The sequence below is a fragment of the Pseudophryne corroboree genome, chromosome 5, assembly GCF_028390025.1.
Source record: "Pseudophryne corroboree isolate aPseCor3 chromosome 5, aPseCor3.hap2, whole genome shotgun sequence".
Taxonomy (NCBI): Eukaryota; Metazoa; Chordata; class Amphibia; order Anura; family Myobatrachidae; genus Pseudophryne; species Pseudophryne corroboree.
In genome coordinates, this window is record NC_086448.1 from 315,387,403 (window position 1) to 315,411,727 (window position 24,325).

Below are 24,325 nucleotides of genomic sequence, written 5' to 3' on the forward strand. Positions count from 1 at the left end.
TATGGCGCCTCAGAAATTTCATGACGGCAGCTGGCACACCCATTGCGCATGCAGCCCACATCAAAAGACTCCTAACAGCGATACAGGAATCCGACAGAGTGGCTGTTATCAAGTGTAAAGCTCACACGTATAGCCAAGACCCGGTATCACTTGGTAACAGCCGAGCAGACGAAGCTGCTAAATTAGCAGCCGGTACCCCCATACAGACAGACATCCATCACACAACTGATGGTATTCAGTACCGTCAATAGACAGAAATTGTGTGAAATGCAAAATTTGTGTTCCCCACAGGAAAAGGCAGTTTGGAGGTCAAAAGGATATGGCCAGGAGTCCTCAGGACTCTGGACAGATGAACAGGGTAAGCCAGTGGCACCCAGAGCATACCTTCCAAGTCTAGCGGAAGCGGCACATGGGCTGACTCATCTAGGCAAAGAAGGAATGTGTAAATTGGTAAGAGCTTATTGGTGCGCCCCAGGATTTTCTTCCCATGCGGGTAAAAGAGCGATGACATGTCTCACCTGTTTGAGGAAGAATATCGGAAAGGCAATACCAACAGAGCCATCCCATATCCCTCCTACAGATGGCCCTTTCCAGGTAATACAAATCGATTTCATACAATTGCCACCTTGTAGAAATTTAAAGTATGTATTGGTTTGTATTGACGTGTTTTCAAATTGGGTTGAAGCATTTCCCGCGGCCACAAATACCGCTGTGTTTACTGCAAAGAAAATTGTGCAGGAATTTGTGTGCAGGTATGGTATCCCTAGAATCATTGAAAGTGATAGGGGTACCCATTTTACAGGTGAAGTTTTTCAAGCAATGTGTAAGTTAATGGAAATTAATAGTAAGCTGCATACTCCGTACCGCCCCCAGGCGAGTGCGAAAGTGGAAAGAGTAAACAGCACTATTAAAAACAAATTAAGCAAGGTAATGGCTGAAACAGGATTGTTGTGGCCCGAAGCTTTACCAATCGTATTATACAGCATCAGAACCACTCCCAGGTCCCCTCTTAATCTGGTCGACAACCCCATGTTATGATTAACCCCCAGGATGATTTGAAGTGTAACAATGAAGTAACCGTAAAATATTTGGTTAAGATGAGTAAGCAATTGAGGAATCAGAATGATAATCTGAAGTTGGTGATTCCTGATCTGCCAGACAGTAATTGTCATGACATTGAACCTGGGGATTATGTAATGATACAGAATTTTCTACGCTCAGGTTGCCTTATTGACAGATGGGAAGGACCATATCAAGTCTTATTAACCAGCACAACAGCATTGAAGGTTGCCGAGAGGGAGACTTGGGTCCATTCGTCTCATTGTAAGAAGGTTGCTGATCCAGAAAGGTCCCGCGACAAAGAACAGACGGTAGAGGAAATTGTATCGTTAGAGTGTCTGTTTCAGGAAGGTTGAGACGGCACCTGAGCACTGAGAATAATAAGATCGGAGGCGGTTGTCGAGCTAGATTTCTTTTTCCCTTTTGTTGTTTTCTCCACTTCCCATCTCCCTCATTTTCTACCTCCCCCCTTCTCATTCTTCTCCTTTTCCTCCTATAAGATGGACTTACCCCAAGAGACTGTGATCCGGATTTTTCTGTTGACCCTGTTGCTGACCAGAGCAGTCTGTTTCGGTGAGAGTACCATGGAGGTCGAGAAAGGGTCTGGAATGGGTTCTGATGACCAGGATGGAGGCGTAGATTTCCAAGAGCAACACAATCACCGAGTAAAGGCGAGTATCAGAAAACGATCTGGTAGCATTGACAATAGAAGGAATTGTGAAGGATTGTTAGCTGAAGAGAACTGCATCTGTAGGCATTGTGACAATATAGTTGAGGATGGGTGCATCAAGAAATGTCAGTCCAGTTGTAATATCCACATGGACCGGCATCCATTGAGTGACTATCACTCCTTAGTGGGTAAAGTGTTAAACCAGACAGACTGTTGGGTATGCTCTCAAGTACCTCAAGGTCATAGCAAATCAGGACTAGTACCATTCCCTTTAACTGTAGGAGAGGTACTTGAGTTAAGTGGTGGGAGGCTGGTTGACAAGAGGTTTAATATCTCTAGTCCTCCTAGTTTGAAGCTCCACCAATATCATGTGGATAGGTCCTTATTATGCTTTAACATTTCCAATCCCCGAAAGCCGGGAAATTGGGAAGTGTCATGGAGTAATCAAACCATGACATTTTCACATAGAGCCGATAGAATGCCCATAGATTCAAAGCTTATACGCCAGATAGCCAACAGTGGAAAAAATTTCCGGTATAGATATACTCTAGGAAGTAGGACCATGCGAGTTGGAGAAGTATCACCAGGATACTGTGCACATATCGTACAACCAGATACGTGTACTAGACAGATGGGAGAATTAGGGTTAGGAGATTTCACATGGAAAGTGTGTAACATGGTTATGTCATACTCCGTCCCATATGTTCTCCCCGATGATGCATATTTCATATGCGGGAGGAAGGCGTATAAGTGGCTTGCCCCAAACTCAGAGTGATTGTGTTACATTGGAAAAGTACTGCCTGAAGTAATGACTGTATCCCATATCAAAATGAAAGACATTCACCGCTGTGCCCAAGCTCCTTATACTCACACTCACTACGAGCACGTCGTTAATCTGCACCTGATAGAAAGGACAGAGCATCCGGCCTCTGATTTGATCCATGAATCCACCGGGATTCAATTCCTACTCGCGTTAGATATCACTCGTACCGCCAGAGGAGTAATAAATTATAGATATATATCGACGCTAGCGAACTTGTTAGACAATATCACCGAAATGTATGACGACACGTTCAGGTATACTGGGAGAGAGTTACAAGCCTACAAAACAGAGCTGGTTCAGCATAGGATGATTCTCAATTATCTCACAGCAGTGACAGGCGGGTGTTGTGTTACCCTAGCAACTCAATATGGTGTAAAGTGCTGCACGTATATTACAAACAGCACTGAGGACCCGGCCGAGGTCATAGACCAAAAGATGGATGACATTTTGCAATTAAAGTGGAAGTTCCGAGGGAGACACAATCTCACTCTCGCTGCTGTGGGTAATGAACTGACCAGTTGGGTGTCATGGTTGAACCCACGAAATTGGTTCTCTGGTTTAGGAGAATGGGCCCAAGGCATTATAATGGATGTAGGGAAATTTCTCTTGTGTATTCTGGGAGTCGTCATATTGGTTGGTCTGATATTTAGATGCGTTCGGACTTTAACGAAGTGTAAAGGTAGTACCAGAGTGATGAGTCTGAGGAGCGAGGACACTGTAATAACAACAACTAATTTAATTTATGACCCAACGATAGAGACAATGTTGTGATGAAAATTTGATTCTACGGTCCGTTTCTTTCACCCGTTTCTCCTTTGTTTTCCACCAAGGTACAAAGACATCCGCTTGGAGGAAGAATTTGACAACCTCTTTTATACAAACCACTGATGAACTGTGTCACAGACACCCAATACTTTTAGTAACTTTAACTATCTACTGGAAACCCAATACTTTGGAGACTGTTATTTTATGGACACTGGAAAAGCTTTTGTTCACCACCTAGAGCAAAAGCACCGTGAAACATCAGACAACATGTACATCAGACAAGACATCAGACAAGACCTCAATCGGTGACTATACACTAAATCTCACATAGTTTTATGACTGCATTTATAACGATTGTTTCTTATCTTCATCTCTACAACCTCCAGGTAATATCTCACATAGTCGACAGGTGATTCTCACATATTAGCATCCACATATTCTCCCCCTTCATGTATCATCAACTAATGTGCACCCCATTTGTTGTAACCAAAAGCCGAAAAGAGCTCGGTAGAGTTTGACAGCCCATCCACAGACCCTTAATACGGGATAAGAAGGATTCAAATGTATACTTCGCAATACCTCGAAGCTTGATTTAAAACACGTACGGCACGATGATACATGACCCCTCAGACATGGATTTCATACACACATGCTTTTACTGTCTCACTAGGTCACATCTTTCCCACCTTCTCCTCTCCTCCTTTTACCCAATCATAAAAAGGTATTTACATGATGACATATATTTTTCTGTTTGAATTGTTTAGGAAGTGGCAGTTATTGATGACTGACAAAGGGTGGACTGTCAAAGTCGAAAAATATCATGATTCACTATTGCCATATATTAACCCCATGCACATGCCCGCTGCTCGTGCATGTGGTCTGCTGTACGTGCACATGTCCGCAAATTGCGTACGCTCGCTCCGGCGAGTACGCGCGGTATATACGTATTTACGGTAGAGTTTATGAGCTTGTAGCGGGCGACTCGTTTATAGTATATTTAACCCACATAGTGTGTTTTGTAGGTAATAATCCCTTTAATAATGTCTGCAAGTATTTTTAGTGTAAATGGTTCAGGGACCTGGGAATTCCTCTTTTCATGATACAAAGGGTCTGACATAGGTTCAACAGTGGTGTCTGGTACCTAACTGAAGAGTATTTTATTAGACACAATCCGGTGCTGGTTAGGTAAAGATTGATCGCTCCTGCGTATAGTTATGTCTATGAGTAGTTTATGGACATTTACTGTATTTGCGGTTCATTATCCATGCGGCGGGAATCCTAAGGACACCTCCCATCTGAGCAGTTTGAAATAGTCTCAGCCCACCTGTTCAAATCCACCTATGACCTTTTGTTATAATACAGAGAGACATTCCTGTGTCCAATGAACAATAAGATTGTAGGGCCCATTGTAGTGTACTGTATGTTGTGTATATAAGGCAGCCAGCCTGGGCCAGCTCACTCACTTCTCTCCACAAGGTTTTCATCATTGACTAACTGAGAGCTGGTTTCCAGGACTGCGCTAGCGATCATTCCCACGTGTGTAAGTTTCTCTGTGACCATCTTTGTTCTCCGCCTGTGTTAGCCATTTACTCTTTCTCTTTGTATGTTATTGTTTGCGATTGTGCCGCTATTGTATATTTATGTATAGTTATTCTGTTTAGGTATTAATGTTAGTTTTGTAGTGTATAAGCTGTAACTGTTTTTCCCTTTTTACATACTAAAATCATCTAGATAAAGGTTTTGGAACCTTACAAGGTATCGTGTGTTTATCATTACATTACTAAGGGTATACTGAGCGTCTCAGTCGCTCAAGCAGCTTTTATATTAACAAGGTTAAGAAGCGTTATATCATTACAGTATTTCAGTAGTAAGGTTTACAGTATAAGCTTAGCCTTTCAGTGTGTTGCATACAAGGTTTACTGTGTGGTATCCTGTGAGCGTCTGCGCCGCTTGTGTTCCTCTGGTGGGCACAGCGTCCGCTACGCTAGTAGCGTAGCATTACGGTAGTCGGCCACCTATAGCGTGCTCGATACCAAGCGTAAGCCGTGAGCGAACGTGCCGCTCGTGCGTCTCGACCACGGCCTAGCGTCAGTAACGCTAAGTGCGTACCATTACGGCACCTCGTGCGCCTATTGCGTATGTTGTCTTTAATTAGGAAATAGCTTGTGTTATGAGATAAATAATTAGCTTTATCAAATAATTAATAGAATACATATTGAGCACTTTAATATAATTAAAGTTATTCACTTTATCACTATTATAATTATACAGTCAATAAGGGTAATAAAGATATTATATAACTGAGAATGTTGCACATTTATCATTCTTCACAAATTTATTTGATCAACACATAGTAATAAATATATATTTCATATTATAGCACCAATAAAAAATATACAATAATTGATTACATGTATATATAATAAAGAAAATTATTTATGAATACAGTTGAGACTGGCTAGTGGGATAAATGATCATTCAAACTGTACTTGGAGTATAAATTTGATAAGTAATTGTTACACAAATAGTAGATCCCACAAAAAAATGAGATGAAACACAATACATAATTACATATGGAATAAAATATGGTTTATGCAAGGATAATAAGTTGATTAGAATATGAAAATATCCCTGTAATAAGATATGGGACGACTAAAACACTAGAAAGAACGGACAACCAATCAGATTGGAGGGAGGGAGATATAAACCCGACAATAGAAACACTCGGGTTGATGCCCTTACGAAGCAGCCCTCTGTGAAACGTACGTAGGCGTTCACAGAGGCTGTCATGATATAGAGACCGCTGTATCAAGTCCTATGTAACTGCTCTGTTCATTAGTCTTCTAGCAGGGCCACGGCCAGCAGAATTGTTCAATTATACTGTTATAATAACTAACTAGCTAGCAGGGCCATGGCCAGCATTATTCATGAATGAGGTGCAGGCTACGGTGGCATAGTACCGAGACAGTGTATGGCCGCACATCACACGTGGGCTCGGAGCCACTAAACGCGGTTTATGTGTATTAGCGGAGAGGTGCAGGCTACGGCGGTATAGAGCCGGGTTATCAGCTGGCCTCACACGATACATAAGCTAGGAGCGGCCGCACCTGGCTGGGGTACATACACGGACATAGGCGGCGGCTGGCGGGATATGTAGACCGCAACACAAACGCCGCCTGAGTCCGTTATATATACAACACATTCATAATTGATTTATAACTTATGTGTGTTTGTTAGAGAATTATAATGAGACCAACTAAGTAAAATTGGACCAGTATACTATTCCTATTATTACAACGTCTGATTAGACCACAGTACTTATGAATAAAGCAGCATGAAACCTGCCTATTGATAAAATACATATACCTTAGGTAGGTGATATACATGTGTTAATAAATGACACCTTATGGTAAAATAAAAGATCACTAAATAAGAAGTACTAATAGTGTCAGACAATACACATTTAGAATATATGTCTGTGAGTGGATACTAATAAAATCAGATACTGTGGCATTTGTAATTGGACACCTAGCCAAACAGGTCTCTGCAATCATGATTATGGGGTCTATGGAATGATATTATTCTGTCTATTCTAGACATCCCCATGAAAACACACACATAGTTATATTTTCTAACAAAGGTTTTCAGTCAAGATATTGTGCTAGTTGAACCACAGTAGGATCCACTGGGTTCTAAGGCTAAAATATAGGCAATGATTGAGACCAATTTGAAAACTTATACAAATGTCATACTCTTTCGAATACATTTAACAAATATGTACCATGAGACCACTAAGCTGGGTAACGTATGAACAGAATACAGATAACTAGGACGCTGTCTATTATCCAAGATAACAGTAAATATTAAATGATGTAAAGATACGGACATATATGTGGGAATAATGTATCTCTAGGATAAAATATGAAAGCTATATAGACAGAAGTGATACTGTAGCGGGGGTTATAATGCCTGTATTTATATAATATCCAAGTATTATCATAACAGCCTCTGTACATTGGATTTAATACGATTTTAAACACATACTTTAAATGTTTCCTTTTTTTCACACTCTTTATTTTAATTATTCATACTGGCTGAATGTAGGTTGTAATTTTAACAACGATAATAAAAGTTATATTTTAGAATTATTTTGTTGAGTTCTTAGTGCACCCAGATAACAGCTTCTGTTCTCTGTGTGTTTGTGTTATAATTATTAAGCTATGGGTAGCACTCCCAATTAGTCTGATAGTAAGGTATTTATAAAACTATACCATAAAATATACTAGATAAAGGGAATAAGAACAAATTCTCAAATTAATATTACCAGTGCGTGATTACTTTTTGTTCTGTTTATTAAATCATGTCATCATGACAGACTGGGAGCTTAGTTGATTTTTTACTCTGGCGCAGATGATTTCTCTTGGAACCTCTGTACAATGCTTTTGAGATAAGGATTGCTTTGGCTTAACTTGCAAGGTTATGATCTCAGTGGACAGCTCTCTGAAATGACAGGCAGTCTGCACTTACCCAGTCAGACGCGTAACTAGAACTTTGTGGGCCCCATAGCAAAATCTTGAAAGGACCACCCCACCCCCTACTATTGTTACTACAAAGCCCCCTAGGGAAGCAGGAGAGAGAGAGAGAAAGAGAGTGTCAGAGGGAGAGGTAGAGAGGATCAAGAAATAGAGTGGGGGGGGGGTCAGGGAGAGAGAGAGGGTTTCATGGAAAAAGAGTCAGGGAAAGAGATAAAATGGATAATAGGGGAGAGAGAGGGCATCGGGTACAGAGGGGGAGGAGCAAGAAAGAGAGGGAGGGGAGCGAGCGAGAGAGAGAGAGTGTGTCAGGGAGGGGAGAGTGTCAGGGAGAGAGAGAGTGTGTGTCATGGAGAGACAGTGTCAGGCAGAGAGAGGGATAGTGTCAGGGAGAGAGAGAGAGGGAGAGACAGTGCCAGGGAGAGAGGAAGGGAGAGAGACAGTGTCAGGGAGAGAGTGAGGGAGAGACAGTGCAAGAGAGAGAGACACAGTGTCAGGAAGGGAGAGAGAAGAGAAACAGTGTCAGGGAGAGAAGGAGGAGACAGTGTTGGGGGAGAGAGAGACAGAGACAATGTCAGTGAGAGAGAGACAGTGTCAGGGGGGCAGTGTCAGGAGGAGAGAGAGACAGTGTCAAAAAGAGAGAGAAAAAGGGAGAGAGTAGCAAGAGAGAAAGTGTCAGGGAGAGAGACAAGTAGAAGTGAGCAGGAGGTCTCTGATGAGAAGGGGCACTTCACAGCGATAGGCCCCACCCCAAAATACTTGCAAATTCACTGCTCTGCTGCCGGGACTCTGAGCCAGCCAGGACAGGCCTCCCACTGCTAGATCCTCCATGTGGGAGGTGGGGGTGAAAGATGAGCGGTGGGCCTTGGAAGCAGCCCAAAACTGGGTACAGGAGGAGCAGCGGGCCCTGGAAGCAGCCTGGGCTCCATAGCAGCTATCCCCAGTTAGTCCACACAGCTCAAGCCTCACAATGAACCCCCTCCCTCCACTATCTGCATGCTCACCCTTTTACAAGAACGTACCATACTCCCACCTATACTGACATTGGAGGGACAAAATGCTCTGCTTCTGGACTTCTCTCTTAATTTATGATTGCCGGCATCTGTTTTGAGCAGGTTAATGAATAAAAAAGGTGTTTAATCACAGGTGAGGGCAATCACAAATTAAGAGGAAAGTCCAGGACCAGAGAATTCTGTCCCTCCATTTTGTGAGGTATGATATAATTTTCATCTTCCACTGCAGGACACACCCCTGAGTGGCAACAGATATGCCCATAGATTTAGCTAGACACGCCCTTTGGTTGGAGCTGGTCATGGCCCCTGTCAAAGTCGAAAAATATTGTAATGCATATACCCTGTACTAACCCCATGCACATGCCCGCTGCGCGTGCACTCAGTCCGCCGTGCGTGCACATATCCGCAATTTGCGTAGGATCGCTCCTGCGATCATGCGCGTGGTATGGGTATTTACGGCGGAGTTTGTGAGCGCGTAGAGGGTTATTAGAACATTACATATTTAACCCAAATAGTGCATTTTGTACCCATAGTTCCCCTACACCACATCAGCGAGTATCCACAGTTTAAACAGTTCCAGGACTAAGGGATTCGCCTTTGCATGATAGGAAGGGTCAGATAAAGGTTAGAAGGTGATGTCTAGTATCCAGCTGTAGGGTATTTTAAGGGTAACATTCCGGTGTTGGTTAGAGAAAGATCGCATGTTCCAGCGTATAGTTATGTGAAAAGTAGAATATAGATATTAACTGTATTTACTGTATATTATGTATGCGGCGGGAATCCAGAGGATACCACCCACCAGAGCAGTTGGGGAAAGACATCGCCCATCTTTTCAAATCAACCTATGACCTCTCCTGTAATGAAAAAGACACATCTCTGTGTCCAATGGACAATGAGATTACAGTGACCATTGTATTGTGTATGTATGTTGTGTATAAAAAGCCCATTGTTGCCTGGCCGGTCAGAAGACTCTGAACGCTTTCTACCTGACAAGCGGAGGACCGGCCGGGTTGCGCTTGCGAACATTCTCACGTATGTACATTCTCTGTAGCCATTACTCTGTTTTAGATTTATCTTGTTAGCCTGTAGTGTATGATTTGTACTGTTTTACCTTTTGAAATAATCCACGGTGGCCTTAGAACCCTGTGGTTTCAACTACAAATCGGTGTTGTGTCCTCACTTTCCTGCAAGGGTTTAAAAGCATATTTAACTGTATAAGGTTTATAAGCATTGATAAGGTGTACGCACTGCGGGTATTTTATACCGTCAGCGCTACTTAAGGTTTAAGGTATAACATCGTTGCAGTGCTTTGCTGCATAAAGGTTTAAAGTGTAACCATATTATTACATTGTATTACTTATAAGGTTTAAAGGTTATCAATTGTGTGTGCGCACGCTGTGCGTACTCTGTACACTCAGTGCGGCGTGGGTACGCCAAGTACGTACCACGTATGGGACTCTGTACGCAAATAGCGTACAAAGTGCGTAACACGTGTATTCAGTCTAACGGCCATAGCGGCTCCACGGTAAAAGTGTATCTAGAGGTATAGTTTTATGGTTTACGATAATATCGACATTATCACCCCTCAACAGTGCGTTGTGCTAGGCGCAGTACATTTTGCTGCCATCTGTAATCTCACTGAAACTAGTTTTCAAAGGTAGGCAAGTATGCACAGTCTGTTTTCTCCTAGTGTTGCTAGAGTCACAACTGAAAGCAGTGCAAACTATTTATTACTGGTCTTCAATCAAAGAGTATTAAGTGTCCCATACATCAAGCATCCATTGCGGCATTCCCCCATTCTGGTTAAGCCTGGGTCGGGTAGTTGGCAAAATCCATCATGTTGGACAAAGTTCGCTTATTCTGACCCAAAAATTGTCGGCAAGTCACAGAAAATTAACATGCTAGATTTTGCCGATCCCCTGAGAAGTCGCTAATGATTGGAGTCTGCTGATCAGCGCCGATACAATCATTTTCAGGTCCGGACCTTTTAATTTGCAAATGCACTGCTTACAGCACACAATGAATTGGTGCACAGCAAAAGATTAAAGTTTGTAAGTCTATCTCCTCTTCTTTCGTGATTGACGCATTTTGTATTTGAATAAAACTATCACAAAGATATCCAGGTCTGCCTCTTGATTAGCATTTCATAAACTGTGCCCCGGGCACATACTAGGTTGCTGCAGCGCTCTTACAGTGATCTCTGCCTGCATGTGGGTGCATGGTGTGGGCGAAGCAGTAGCTCCAAGCATGGAAGGAGAGTGGGGGCTCTTACTGTTGGCAGAGTATAGCGGATTGCGTGGTGTAGTGACGTCAGTCCACACACTTAACTTAAACAGTAATGCTGGTTTATTCAGTAAACACACAGGTGACTTGGATGTATTATTGTTATAGGTAATTGGCCCCTTATATCAGACAAGGTAACACAGTATTGGTAGCGGTACTTATCAGTCTGTTTGTGTGGCTGCGGTATCTCAGCAGAAGTTGCCTCCGGTTGTAAGGGACAGAGGACTGCACAGCCGTGCAGTCTGACTGCCACTGTGAAGGTGTGCTGCCCAGTTCTGTGACAGCTCAGGAGGCGCAGTACATGCAGGAAGCAATGTAAGTCTCTCACTTTGAGCTCCGCTCCTGGTCTCAGCTCAGCGTGCTTACTCTATCTAAGATGGACAATCAGAGCATTACACATACTAAGCTCCGCCTTTGAGAGACACTGGCACAAGGAAATAAACACTAGGGGATGCGCCCATAGGCTTCTATGGTAGAAGGAGACATCGCAGTATCTGAGCATTATACATTCTATGGATTTTGGATCGAGCTTTCTTTTTTCCTTTGGTATACGTGCAAAAGCTTTGTTCCCAAAGACACGAAGATGACTGACGCTTGGCCTTTTTCTGGACCACGCCTCCAGTGGCATTTTTCCTTTGACGGCCACTGTAGGTGCACGATTCTTTAGGTCTACTGCAGTAGATACTGCTTCTGCACAAAATTTATTTTCAAGGCTAGCATCACTAAACATAGTCCATGCTCTTTCAACAATTGTGTGGTTTGCCCGTTCACTCGCACCATTCTGTTCCGGTGTGTAGGCAATTGTTAGCTGATGCTTTATGCCATATTTCCTAAAGAATGCGGCTAAGACTTTGTTATCATACTCTCCACCGTTGGTTTATCTCAGGATCTTTAGTTTCAGACCTGTCTGATTCTCCACCAGGTTTTTGTATTCCACAATTTTGTTGACAACTTCACTCTTTTCTTTAATGAAGTACACGTGTGTCGTTCTTGTGGCGTCACCAATGAGAGTAATAAAATACCTGTAGCCACTGATTAATTCTACCTCCATTGGACCACACACGTCTGTGTGCACTTGAGCTAACAGTGTCTTTGCTCTACTAACTGACTTTGGAAATGGGTTGCGAGTTTGCTTGGCATTTATGCAAATCTCACACATGGGTCTTTCAGCTTTGCTCACGGTGATCCCTGTTACCATTCTATCTAGCAGCTTCTGGACGTTGTCATATCCCAGATAACCCAAGCGTTTGTGCCACAGCTCCATTGACTGTTATTCATCAGTAGTCATCATTGCAGTACACTCCTCAGTGTCCAGGACATATAGGCCCTCATTCTGAGTTGGTCGCTCACTAGCTGCTTTTAGCAGCAGTGCAAACGCTAAGCCGCCGTTCTCTGGGAGTGTATCTTAGCTTAGCAGAAGTGCGAATGAAAGGATCGCAGCGCTGCTACAAAAAGAATTGTGCAGTTTCAGAGTAGCTCAAGACTTACTCCTACCTTGCGATCACTTCAGACTATTTAGTTCCTGTTTTGACGTCACAAACACGCCCTGCGTTCGGCCAGCCACTCCCCCGTTTCCCCAGCCACTCCTGCGTTTTTATCTGGCACGCCTGCGTTTTTCAGCACACTTCCCGAAACAGGTCAGTTACCACCCAGAAACACCCACTTCCTGTCAATCACTCAACGATCAGCAGTGCGACTGAAAAGCGTCGCTAGACCTTGAAACTGCATTGGTTTTTGTGAAAGTACGTCGTGCGTGCGCACTGCGCATCATACGCATGCGCAGAAGTGCCAATTTTTTGCCTGATCGCTGCGCTGCAAACGAATACAGCTAGCGATCAACTCGGAATGACCCCCATAGTTGGTTGCACAGCGTTGCTGAAGCAGTAAGTCCCTCTTTTATTTTGCACCATACATTTGCCCTTCTGAAATTGGACTATATAGCCTTTCTGCTCTAGGACGCTATAGCAATGAGATTACTTCCTAAATCAGGCACGTACAACACATCTCGGATATCTGTAACAACCGTTTCTCATCCAATTCTTAAACGTACTGTGATTGTCCCAGCTTGTGATGCAGTAAGGACCTTATTTCCAATCCCTGTAACTGTAGTGGGTACACACGGTGTTAAAGAATTGAACCAATGCTTATTGCAACTGAAATGCCTAGTGGCCCCCGAGTCCATGTACCAGCAATCCTTCCTGTGACTGTTTGCTACATTCAGTGCTGACTCGTTTGGCTAGTCACGCTGCTTCTGCGCACCACTGGAATTTCTCAACCTGCAATCTGAAGCTTTATGGTGGTCATTCCGAGTTGATCGCTCGCTAGAAGTTTTTAGCAGCCGTGCAAACGCTATGCCGCCGCCCACTGGGAGTGTATTTTAGCTTAGTAGAAGTGCGAACGAAAGGATCGCAGAACGGCTAAAAAAAATTTTGGTGCAGTTTCTGAGTAGCTCAAAACCTACTCAGCGCTTGCGATCACTTCAGACTGTTCAGTTCCTGTTTTGATGTCACAAACACGCCCTGCGTTCACCCAGCCACCCCTGCGTTTTTCCTGGCACGCCTGAGTTTTTTCGAACACTCCCTGAAAACGGTCAGTTGCCACCCAGAAACGCCCACTTCATGTCAATCACTCTGCGGCAACCAGTGCGACTGAAAAGCTTTGCTAGACCCTGCCTGAAACGACATGGGCCCTCATTCCGAGTTGTTCGCTCGCAAGCGGATTTTAGCAGATTTGCTCATGCTAAGCCGCCGCCTACTGGGAGTGAATCTTAGCATCTTAAAATTGCGATTACACACCTCGTAGCAGTTTCTGAGTAGCTCCAGACTTACTCGGCATCTGCGATCAGTTCAGTACTTGTCGTTCCTGGTTTGACGTCACAAACACACCCAGCGTTCGCCCAGACACTCCTCCGTTCCTCCGGCCACTCCTGCGTTTTTTCCGGAAAGGGTAGCGTTTTTTCCCACACGCCCATAAAACGGCCTGTTTCCGCCCAGTAACACCCATTTCCTGTCAATCACATTACGATCGCCAGAACGATGAAAATGCCGTGAGTAAAATTCCTAAGTGCATAGCAAATTTACTTGGCGCAGTCGCAGTGCGGACATTGCGCATGCGCATTAAGCGGAAAATCGCTGCGATGCGAAGATTTTTACCGAGCGAACAACTCGGAATGAGGGCCATAGTTCGTTGTAATAATGCGTCGCGTGTGCACATTGCGCCGCATGCGCAGAAATGCCGTTTTTTTGCCACATCGCTGCACAGCGAACGAATGCAGCTAGCGATCAACTCGGAATGACCACATATGTCTTATCTTGTGACATACAAAACATCTGAACTTTTTTAGACTTTGCACCCATTGTGATCAAGGCAGAACCCTCAGTGACACTAGCACCACTCACACTCATATTGATGTGGGTGGTAGGGCGGGCTTCTCTGATGAAGTTACTGGGGGGAATATTATTTGTGGAGACCCCACAAGCCTTAATCTGGCCATTTCACAGTAACGTAACACAGCACAACTCTGAATTTGGCCCTCAGACCCATGGAGCAGTATAGTGTCAGGCACAGTGCTCATGAAATTGAACCTAAGGATAACACTGAAATTGATGATTCATTTTTTACATTGAAAAAATACCAATATGAAATCAATACCAACTAACAGAATTTAAAGGATTACCCATCTGCGCCAACAAGGGAGGTGCAGAGCGCAGCTGAATAACTGTAAACTAGGGACATTTTATGGTATAAGATTATGAAGCCCTGAGAGTCTCTGCACACAAGGCTACGTGTACGTGTGGGTGGAGGGGGCGCCCCGTACGTGTACGTATGGCTGGAGGGGGCGCCTCGCCCGCCTCTACAGCTAGGAACCTCTGAGCGTGGTGCGTGTTACCAGGTCGTCGAGGCCGGACGTGCCCGCGTTGCACCGGATGGAATTTCCGCTTCCTAGGTACGCAGCGCAGTTTCCCAGCAGTTGAGCCGCCGTCACCGTGGGCAGGGGCGAGTGTTTTTAACGATGTACAGACAGAATTTCCGCTCTCCGAGTCCCTCCAAGCCCGGCGGCGGCGAAGGGAGCCCAGGGGCGTTCCGCAGCCCCCCGCCGATCCAGTGCCCCGGGGGCCCTATGCTTCCTCCTCCGCTGCCTGGCTGGGGCTACGGGAGCCCACACACGCCCGGCTACGGGCCGAGGCCTCCCCGGCCTGGCGGTAGCGGCCAGTCCTCGCCCTCTCACATGCCCTTTGGGTGTAGGTACGGCGGCCAGTCCCCGGGTCACACCTCGCCCCGGAGAGGCAGCCCTCGCTATAACACGTCCCCGTACGGGAAGTCGCCCGGAGGAGGAAACCCCCAGCACTACCAGCAGCAGCAGTACCGGGGCCACCGTTCTCCCAGGCCACCCATGCACTACCAGGTAATAGGGAGGTAGTCAAGAGGCATTGCGCCTCACCCCACACTAACCAGCCCCATACTACTCCATCCGTCCCCGGGGCAGTGTAGCTGCTGTGAGTAGGCAGACACAACATAATTACTAATTACAGTGACCGTGTGTGGGGGCACATTACAGGCTGTGTGTTGCTATGAATGTAGACTATTTCTGATCATGTAACATCCATGTACCATATATTTACACGTACATTGGTGGTATGTAATGTGCTTAAACACTGTCACATAGCTACTTACGATAGCTTGTAAATTGGCCATCCCGTGCCTGTATATAGGGTACCACATAGAAACACTATCGCAGGCTCTCAGTAATTCTCCCACGAAGTGCACGTTATGCGCGTGTGTTGTGTAATATGAGAGCCTGGGTGACGCAAGCTTCTTTCTTATACAATGTTTTTTAACAGTGCTACAGTAAAGTCACTTTTTAAATTCCAAAAGAGGCAATGTACATTCATCAGTGACCATTGGTCATGGAAAATGTAACTGAAACACAACCAATGGCCACCTTTTAGAGTTTAAATCAAGAGGTAGTAGTAGTAGCAGCACAAAACTGACATTTAAAATATCATATTGGTTAAATTGATTTGTGGGGTACTGTACACGGTACCTAATTACCCTCCATTTCCTATACTTTTTAAGCAATTCTGCAAAGTTTTTTTACTTGTACAGTAGTGAAAGGTATAGATGCTAAAGTCACACGTGAGAGAGACTTTTTAAGGTAGAATCCTGGTTCGACCTATTTAATATTTCCCTAAATTTTTCGACAAGTCGATAAAATCAACTTGTCGAAAAGCACGTGGATCAGCGGAATAGCTGTCGATCCACGTGCTTGTGTCGAAAACGGTTTTGGCCCCCTTTTCGACCATCTTAGTCCGACATCAAAATGATGTCGGACTGAGATGCGGACCCAGAAGAGGCGAGGGGGGAGAGCCGCAGGGAGACGGGGACAGCCGGCGGCCATACAGGGAGATCAGCGCTGCAACTGGATGTCACTCACCCGCCCAACCTCACGGCAGCTTCCACCCGGCTCCAGCATGCTGCTGGAGCCGGGTGGAAGCTGCCGTGAGGTCGGGCGGCTGAGTGACATCCTGCTGCAGCGCTACTGTAGCGCTGATCTTCCCTGTATGCCCGCCAGCTGTCCCCCTGCTGGTCTCCCCGCGGCTCGCTCCCCTTCTCCTCCTTTGCGTCCCATCTAAATTCGACTTGAAAAAGTCGAATTAAGATGGGATTGAATAGGGGTTGTCGGATCCATTCCGACAAATGTCTGAATGGATCAGACTTTAATTGAATATACCCATAATGTTAATATATTTTTTTAATGTTATGTACAATTAAATTCAAAATCTTTAAACAGATTAACTAGGTAAACTGCATAAATTAACAAAATATAATTTCCCTGATTTAAAATGTTCCTTTTGTTGGTGAGCATTAAAGACTTGCTAATTGTTACAGGTAATGGTCTATGTCACAACCAATTCTCACTTGAGATTGGCGTGCAAAGATATAATCATAAACAAACGCCTGGTCTGCCTAAAAATGACTTGAAGCTACCCTTGAATCTCACAATTGATACTTTTACTAAAGCTACTAAGATTAGATTTATAGGCTCACTCTTAAGTTTCACACTCTGGATGGAATGCAATTGTTATTTCCTCCTGATCTCCTATCTAAAGTGACGGGAGATCACAGGGACAATATTCAATTGGTGCGCATTGATAGTGTGTCGTACCCCTTCCCCCCCAGGATTTATTGGGGGCAGGGTGCACTTCGTAGGCGTGTGCACGTAAAGGTGGCGTGGCCGACCTGGCATCATTGTTGGGGGTGGGATGGCCCCCTCAACGTCACTAGGGGGGGCGTGCCTAGCCCGTTTCAGCACTCGTGGGGGCGTGCGTAGGTGCTGGGCTTCCCCCAAGCTCTCCCTTGAATGTGAATAGATGTGCATGTGGCACTGAGCACCTGTCAGGCTGTTTCAACAGGGTTCCACAAAACAGCCTAGCATGAACACTAATTAGTGTTGGGTTAAGCTGTGTAAAGCAGCTAACACCGACTAAACTGGTATCTGGTCTCTAGGTTGACCACGCTTAGGTCGACATGCATTAGGTTGACCACTATTGGTCGACATGGTTACTAGGTTGACATGAGTTTTTCACAATTTAATTATTTCAACTTTTTCATACTTTACGATCCACGTGGACTACAATTGGGAATGGTAACCTGTGCCAAGTGCAGAGAGGCACCTTGCCTGAAGCATGGCGAGCGGACACGGTGCACTAATTGGGGTTCCCGGTCGCTCTATGAAGAAAACGACATAAAAAAAATGTAAAAAACTCATGTCAACCTTTTGTCATGTCGACCTTGTTCAAATCGACCTAATGCTTGTGTTGACCTATTTCAGGTGTCGACCAATAGTGGTCGACCTAGACACTGTCGACCTAAGTGTGGTTGACCCTATGATCCACACCCGACTAAACTAATGGGCGCGATAGCGAAAATTGCCATTTAGGTACCTAAACGGGTCACTTTTCAACTCGTAAGCACAGGGGGCTGCAAACTTAAATGAGTCTGCTGCGGCTCATTACAACCGAATGGAGCAACAATTGAATTGCTCTGTTGGGTGGCATCTAGTGGCAGCTGCAGGAAGAAACAATTGAATTCCCACTTATATATGTTCACACCGTGCATTAATCAGCACTCGGTATTTTGTATACGGGTCCAACCTGGCTGAGACCCCTTTCAGAGTGGCGGCTGGACCTGGGTCGGTGATCTCAACGCACAGGTGACCAGTGCCTGCGCTTTAGTTCTCTGCACCTGTTTTTACAACACACTTAAAACTGTTCCTTCATGCATACATATATTATAATGGGAGTATTGACGTGTAGACTGCTTTGGAACACACTAATCAAATCAAAACTATAGCAGTTGAGATCAACCTCTATTTTTTTATGTTCTTCAAGAAATCCAACATCTAATGTCCAATAAATCCAATATCTAATATGTCTTAATATTAATATACAAGGTCTCCTAAACCTGTATTTAGCAGTTTTTATTTAACTATATTTTAGGTCCATAGCAGCCCAGGCTCAAGTGCTCAGCTTCTCACATAATAGATCCCATACCTGGACTTCCAATTTAGGGGGCATTTCAATTGTTTTTCCCTATGGCTACCACTAGGGTGCGCAAAACGGAGCATTTTAGTTTTGCTCCGTGTGGGCACTCATTAGCCTTGGAAGATATTTCTTATCTCTGCTTCCTGAGGCATTGAGAAGAAAAGTCTGTGGTGCAGGTGGCCAAACAGGAGTTTGGGCGCACTAACCAGGGCTTTAGACAGGATTAGCCGCTACTCGCAGCTAAACCCTGTCTATTTAGGCGCTTAAAAAGTAATGGGTGCCTAATCAGTGCAACAGTTGAATTGCTCTGAGGGGCGCACAATAAAAAAAACATTTGGATCACCTCATTTGTGTCTATGTATGTGTTAGGACTACATTATCGGACTGACTTACCATGTTTTACCGCTCTGGAACTCAGTAGGGTAGATATGTTGTTTTGGTGCAATGAAAGCAACTTATTACTTCCATCCATACTCTGATGTAATATACATGCGTATTTACTTTAGAGACCATGATCAAACTATAAAACCAATACATGTTGAGAAATCTACAGGAGTGTCTTCTTGAGTCATGTTACAAATGCAACGTATCAGTATACTTGGGGGGGTGGGGGGGAGAGGATGCTGTGTAGCATTGATCTTTAAGCCGCATCACCAATGAGCTTGTAGTTATATATAATATCCAGACTGTGTATTTTTTTTACCATCCTTATAGACCGCAAAGGCTGATCGGCATATAGAACGTTCATTCAATTTGGTGCTTGTGATAGACACAGAAGAGGCAGCTTATAAAACACGGCAACACTTTTTTTCTAGCACAAGGGTAGGCAACCTGTATCATTCCAGCTCCTGCGGATCTAAACACCCCAGGATGTCTTACCGTAGTTTTATTGGGATGTGCAGATCCATGGTAGCTGCAGTTCCTAAGGCTGCCTACCCCTGTTCTAGCAATAGTGGTTTTACTAGGAGGGTTAATATGGAATTAACGTTTGTGTTTTTAATGTAATTTTGTGCAAAGAAGAATATACATGGTGGTAAGTGAGGGGGATGTTTTAAAGATAGGGATAGAAGTTAAAATACTTGTACAGTATACCTATCATGTTTAGATTCCAAGCTGTATACATTTTATTCTGATTTGTGTAGAGATATAATAAAATTCTTTGCTTCCAGCTATATATAAATGTTAACTATTGACTATATAGTATTAGACCATACAGATGGATAGTTTTCGTGAACACTTCTGTAAGGAAATTTATGCGGAGGTTCGGACAAGATCCTCAAAAGATATTGGGGCAGTTGTATTAAGCCTGGATAAGTGCAATGTGACAGCACCAGCCAATCATTATGGATTTGAACTATGACAGATAGGAGTTGACTGGCTAGTGCAGGCCTGGCTAACCTGTGGCTCTCCAGCTGTTGTGAAACTACAAGTCCCAGTATGCCCTGCCACAGTTTTGCTATTAGGGAATGCTAAAACTGTGCAGGGCATGCTGGGATGTGTAGTTTCACAACAGCTGGTGAGCCACAGGTTGGCTGGGGGTGGTATTCAGTATGCCGAATGTCGGGATCCCGGCGCACAGTATACCGGCGCCAGAATCCCGACACCCGGCATACCGACAGATATTCTCCCTCGTGGGGGTCCACGACCCCCCTGGAGGGAGAATAAATAGCGTAGCACAGTGAGCCCGCAAGAGGCTCCTTTGCGCTTGCCACGCTGTCGGTATGCCGGCGGTCGGGCTCCCGGCGTCGGTATGCTGGTCGCCGGGAGCCCGGCCGCCGGCATACCATACTACACCCGTTGGCTGGGCCTGGGCTAGTGTTTTATCACCTTGCACTTAACACTTCTTTATCTCTTCTCCAGGCTTAATACATCTGCCATTATGTGAATGTTAAATTTCTAGACTTTAATTTCTCTAATTCACTGTCCTTTTCATGTGTTTAATAAAGGTTATGGTTTGTGAATTGACCTGTAGATTCTTATGTAGGATTACGCATTGATGGCATGCATACTTCATGTCTGTGCCAGAGGCCTGACTTTGCATTTCTCAGTACACCTTTGAAAATAGGACATTTTCTTGAATACTCCAGCAGTGTGTTTTTCATAAGGAGGTTATGGTCACATGTAAATAATGCAAGTATATGTAGTTACTTTCTAACTTTGGAGGACATATATTGAATGTTTGTTTACCTGATGATTTTCTTTCGAAGGGTTCACCCAGGACATCTACACCATATGGCAGAGAGAACAGAGAGTCTAATGATGTGGAAAACTATTACAGACCTTCAATGCTTGAGGACCCCTGGGCTAACCTAAGGCCCTTATCCCTATCAGACATAGACCAGCACAACAGCAATGAGCAAACAACATATACTGGTAAAAAAGGGCGGTATTTTAGCTAACCCCTAAAATCCCAAACTACCGGGTACACTAAAACACAAGAGTTGGTCAAGGACGCAAGTCAGATACTTTTAAGTTGAAAAAAAAAATCTTTTATCAGATTTATTTTTTTATTGCACCAGATAATAACAATGTTAAATGTTTTGGAAGTCTAGAGCCGTTATAGACAGAATCAGAAAGTCCACCAGCAATGAAGAACAAGTTGTTCTGTATTCACCAGCGTACATTTTGTGACTTTTAGACGGGTTTCAGATTTCAAGACTTGTTACCATTTTGCATCACATAGGCTTATGTTTAAAGCCTAATTTTTTTACTGTTTCTTCCATTAAATTGGATTCATTTTTAAGTAATTGAAATATAATATAGGTTTGTAAATCTATGTTTATTCTACAAGTGTATGATTTGTATGGAATATTCAGATAGTTTATTTTATTCTAAGATGTTGCTGTAAGCATATTTGTGGCCTGGTGGTTTTTTGTTTTTGATTTATTTTTAAAGAGTAAGGTCCATCTGTTTTTAATTGTTCCAAACGGATTGCTTTACTGAATCGGGTTTCTTTGAATATGTACGCAGTAGTATTGATGAACATAGTAGAAGTCAAGTTTGCAAACTATTAAAACAGTTTGTGTACATAACAGGTATTATGTTATGAAACAAGGTTTAAATTGTGTACTTTATTTGAGAGAAGTGTATAGTCACTGTGTTTTTATTTGTTATTTTGCGTTTTAATTTATAAAAAGAGTGAAAAAGGATGCTCCTTTTTTATTGGTACTAAAAGTTAAAACTTAATTTTAAATCTGAAGAGAAAATTAACCTTGAATAAGGAATCATGTAAAAACTCCAATACCAGAGGCATCTACTCAACACAAAAGTACTAATATATATATATATACACATACATAAACAACAGTGGTGTTCGGCACTCCATTAATAATAGATAACTGTTGCGGGTGCCCTCACAAGTGTAATCTGAATCCTCACACTTACATATGTAGACCAGGGTGCGGCACTCCGTCAAGAAATCAATGTAGCCGGTTTGATAGTCAATCAACGTTTCAATGTTAGTACATTTTCGTCAGGATTACAAATAGAATAAGAAAATACATACCTTAAATAGTAACACCAGTGCTCATAACGCGGCTGTCGGCGGGCTTTCCGCCCCGGACCGCCGCTTTGAAGTGACGTCATCACGCAATTAGCGTGTGACGTCAGTGTGTACCCATCACCATAACAACAGTTAAACAGGAACTGGTAAAGATAGCTACTTATTACATATATCTTATTATGACAATGTATGATAATTGCCTCAATGAATGTATGTCCAACTTTAAAAATAGATCACTTAATTCTAACGGACTAATACCAATCATAATTGATGGCGCCCATATTGCCTCATAAATCAATAAATGATTGATTCATTTTGCAATGCGGTCCCTATAGTAAATATGAATAACAAACGCCATACTAATTAAATCAAATCTAAAAGGGGAGCATGATAAGATGACTTAAATGACGTATCTAAATCGCCGGCGGATAAAGGAGGGGGGATTGTCCTCCAGGACCTCTCCGACTATAAAGCAGAAATTATGCGTCAATTAAGCGATAATAACACCTACATCAAGCTCAGAGGTGACCCCACGGAGACCTTCAAAAGAGAATTACGTGAATGTATACTTATGGCTAAGGATATGCATATTCTGCATGAGGACATTTACGATTTATTAATACCGGAACACCCACTGATCCCAGTCCTATATACGGTACCTAAAGTGCATAAAGGGATTAATCCCCCTCCAGGTCGGCCCATAATATCGGCCAGGGGATCACTCTCACAACCATCGGCAGTTTTTCTGGACTCTATATTGCAACCCTTAGTACAGAAGCACAAGAATTTTCTCTTGGACACCACCATGCTTCTTAATAAATTATCCACTGTGGGTATATTACCGACAGGAGCCTGGCTCATTAGCATTGATGTAGCCAGCCTCTACACGGTGATCCCACATAATCTTGGTATAGCAGCGGTTAGAAATTTATTAATGAAAGAAAATCATCTTTCAGCTTCATATATACAATTTTTGTTGCAGTTATTGGAATTTGTTTTGACAAAAAATTATTTCTTGTTTGACGGTTCATATTATTTACAGTGCACTGGGTGTGCGATGGGGTCTTCTATGGCCCCGGCATATGCTAATTGTTTTATGTTTGAGGTGGAGGATGACATTTTCTTTACAGATGATTATATTAAGTCAAAAATTTTGATGTATACCCGCTTTATAGATGATGTATTCATCATATGGCAAGGTACCAAAGATGAGTTTTTACAGATAATTGAAACACACAATACATCTGACAATCCTGTAAAATTAGTGGTCAATATGAGTCAGACACAGCTGAATTTCTTGGATGTGACTATTTCAATCAGTTCACATGGTATTGGTACTACAGTATATACCAAAGAAACTGATCGTAATACATTATTACATATGAATAGTGGTCATCCCAGGAAACTGAAAATGGGCCTTCCCTTTTCACAGATGATCAGAATACGCCGTATTAATGACAATATTGATGTAGCGGATACACAAATTGATAAACTTATTAACAAATTCATCAATAGAGGATATGATTATAAATTGTTAATGCCCTCAAAACATAAAGTGATGTCATTAAACAGGGCGGACCTACTGAGAAAAAAATCACGTAAGTCCCTAACGCATACATTACCTTTCGTTAATCGATTCAGCTGCTTGTCTAATGAGATCACTACAACAGTCAAGAAATTATGGCCCATGATTAAAAGTGACGAGGCTTTAAACTTAACTGACAGTAGAATTATGCCCTGCTACTCTAGGGGGCAGAATCTTAGGGATCTATTAGTTCGCACTGATATAGGACCAGCAAGACAACAACATTTTTTGTCTAATAGAAGATGGGGATGTTTTAAATGCGGGTGCACTACCTGTAATTATTTAATACAGGGGGATAAATTTAATCACCCTCATTCAGGAAAGGTATATCAGATTAGACACCATTTGGATTGTAATAGCACACACGTGGTTTATCAAATTATTTGTCCCTGCGGCCTCTCCTACATAGGAAAAACCCAATGTAAATTTAAGGAGAGGATGGCGGCTCACCGCCATTCTATCAGACTGGCTATTTCCAGTGGCACTAGTGAGCAGCCCGTGGCACGTCATTTCGCGGAGAAGGGACATGGGTTGCCAAATCTTAAATAT

General features: G+C 43.3%; 1 protein-coding gene across 1 annotated transcript; it reads left to right on the plus strand.

The window, feature by feature from the left end:
* Positions 1-15,097: 15,097 nt before the first annotated feature.
* MPLKIP (M-phase specific PLK1 interacting protein) lies at positions 15,098-21,838 on the plus strand. The gene is made up of 2 exons (XM_063922487.1): positions 15,098-15,550; positions 20,897-21,838. The coding sequence occupies exons 1-2, from the start codon at positions 15,158-15,160 to the stop codon at positions 21,086-21,088; spliced, it is 585 nt and encodes a 194-aa protein (XP_063778557.1). The 5' UTR covers positions 15,098-15,157; the 3' UTR covers positions 21,089-21,838.
* Positions 21,839-24,325: the final 2,487 nt, after the last annotated feature.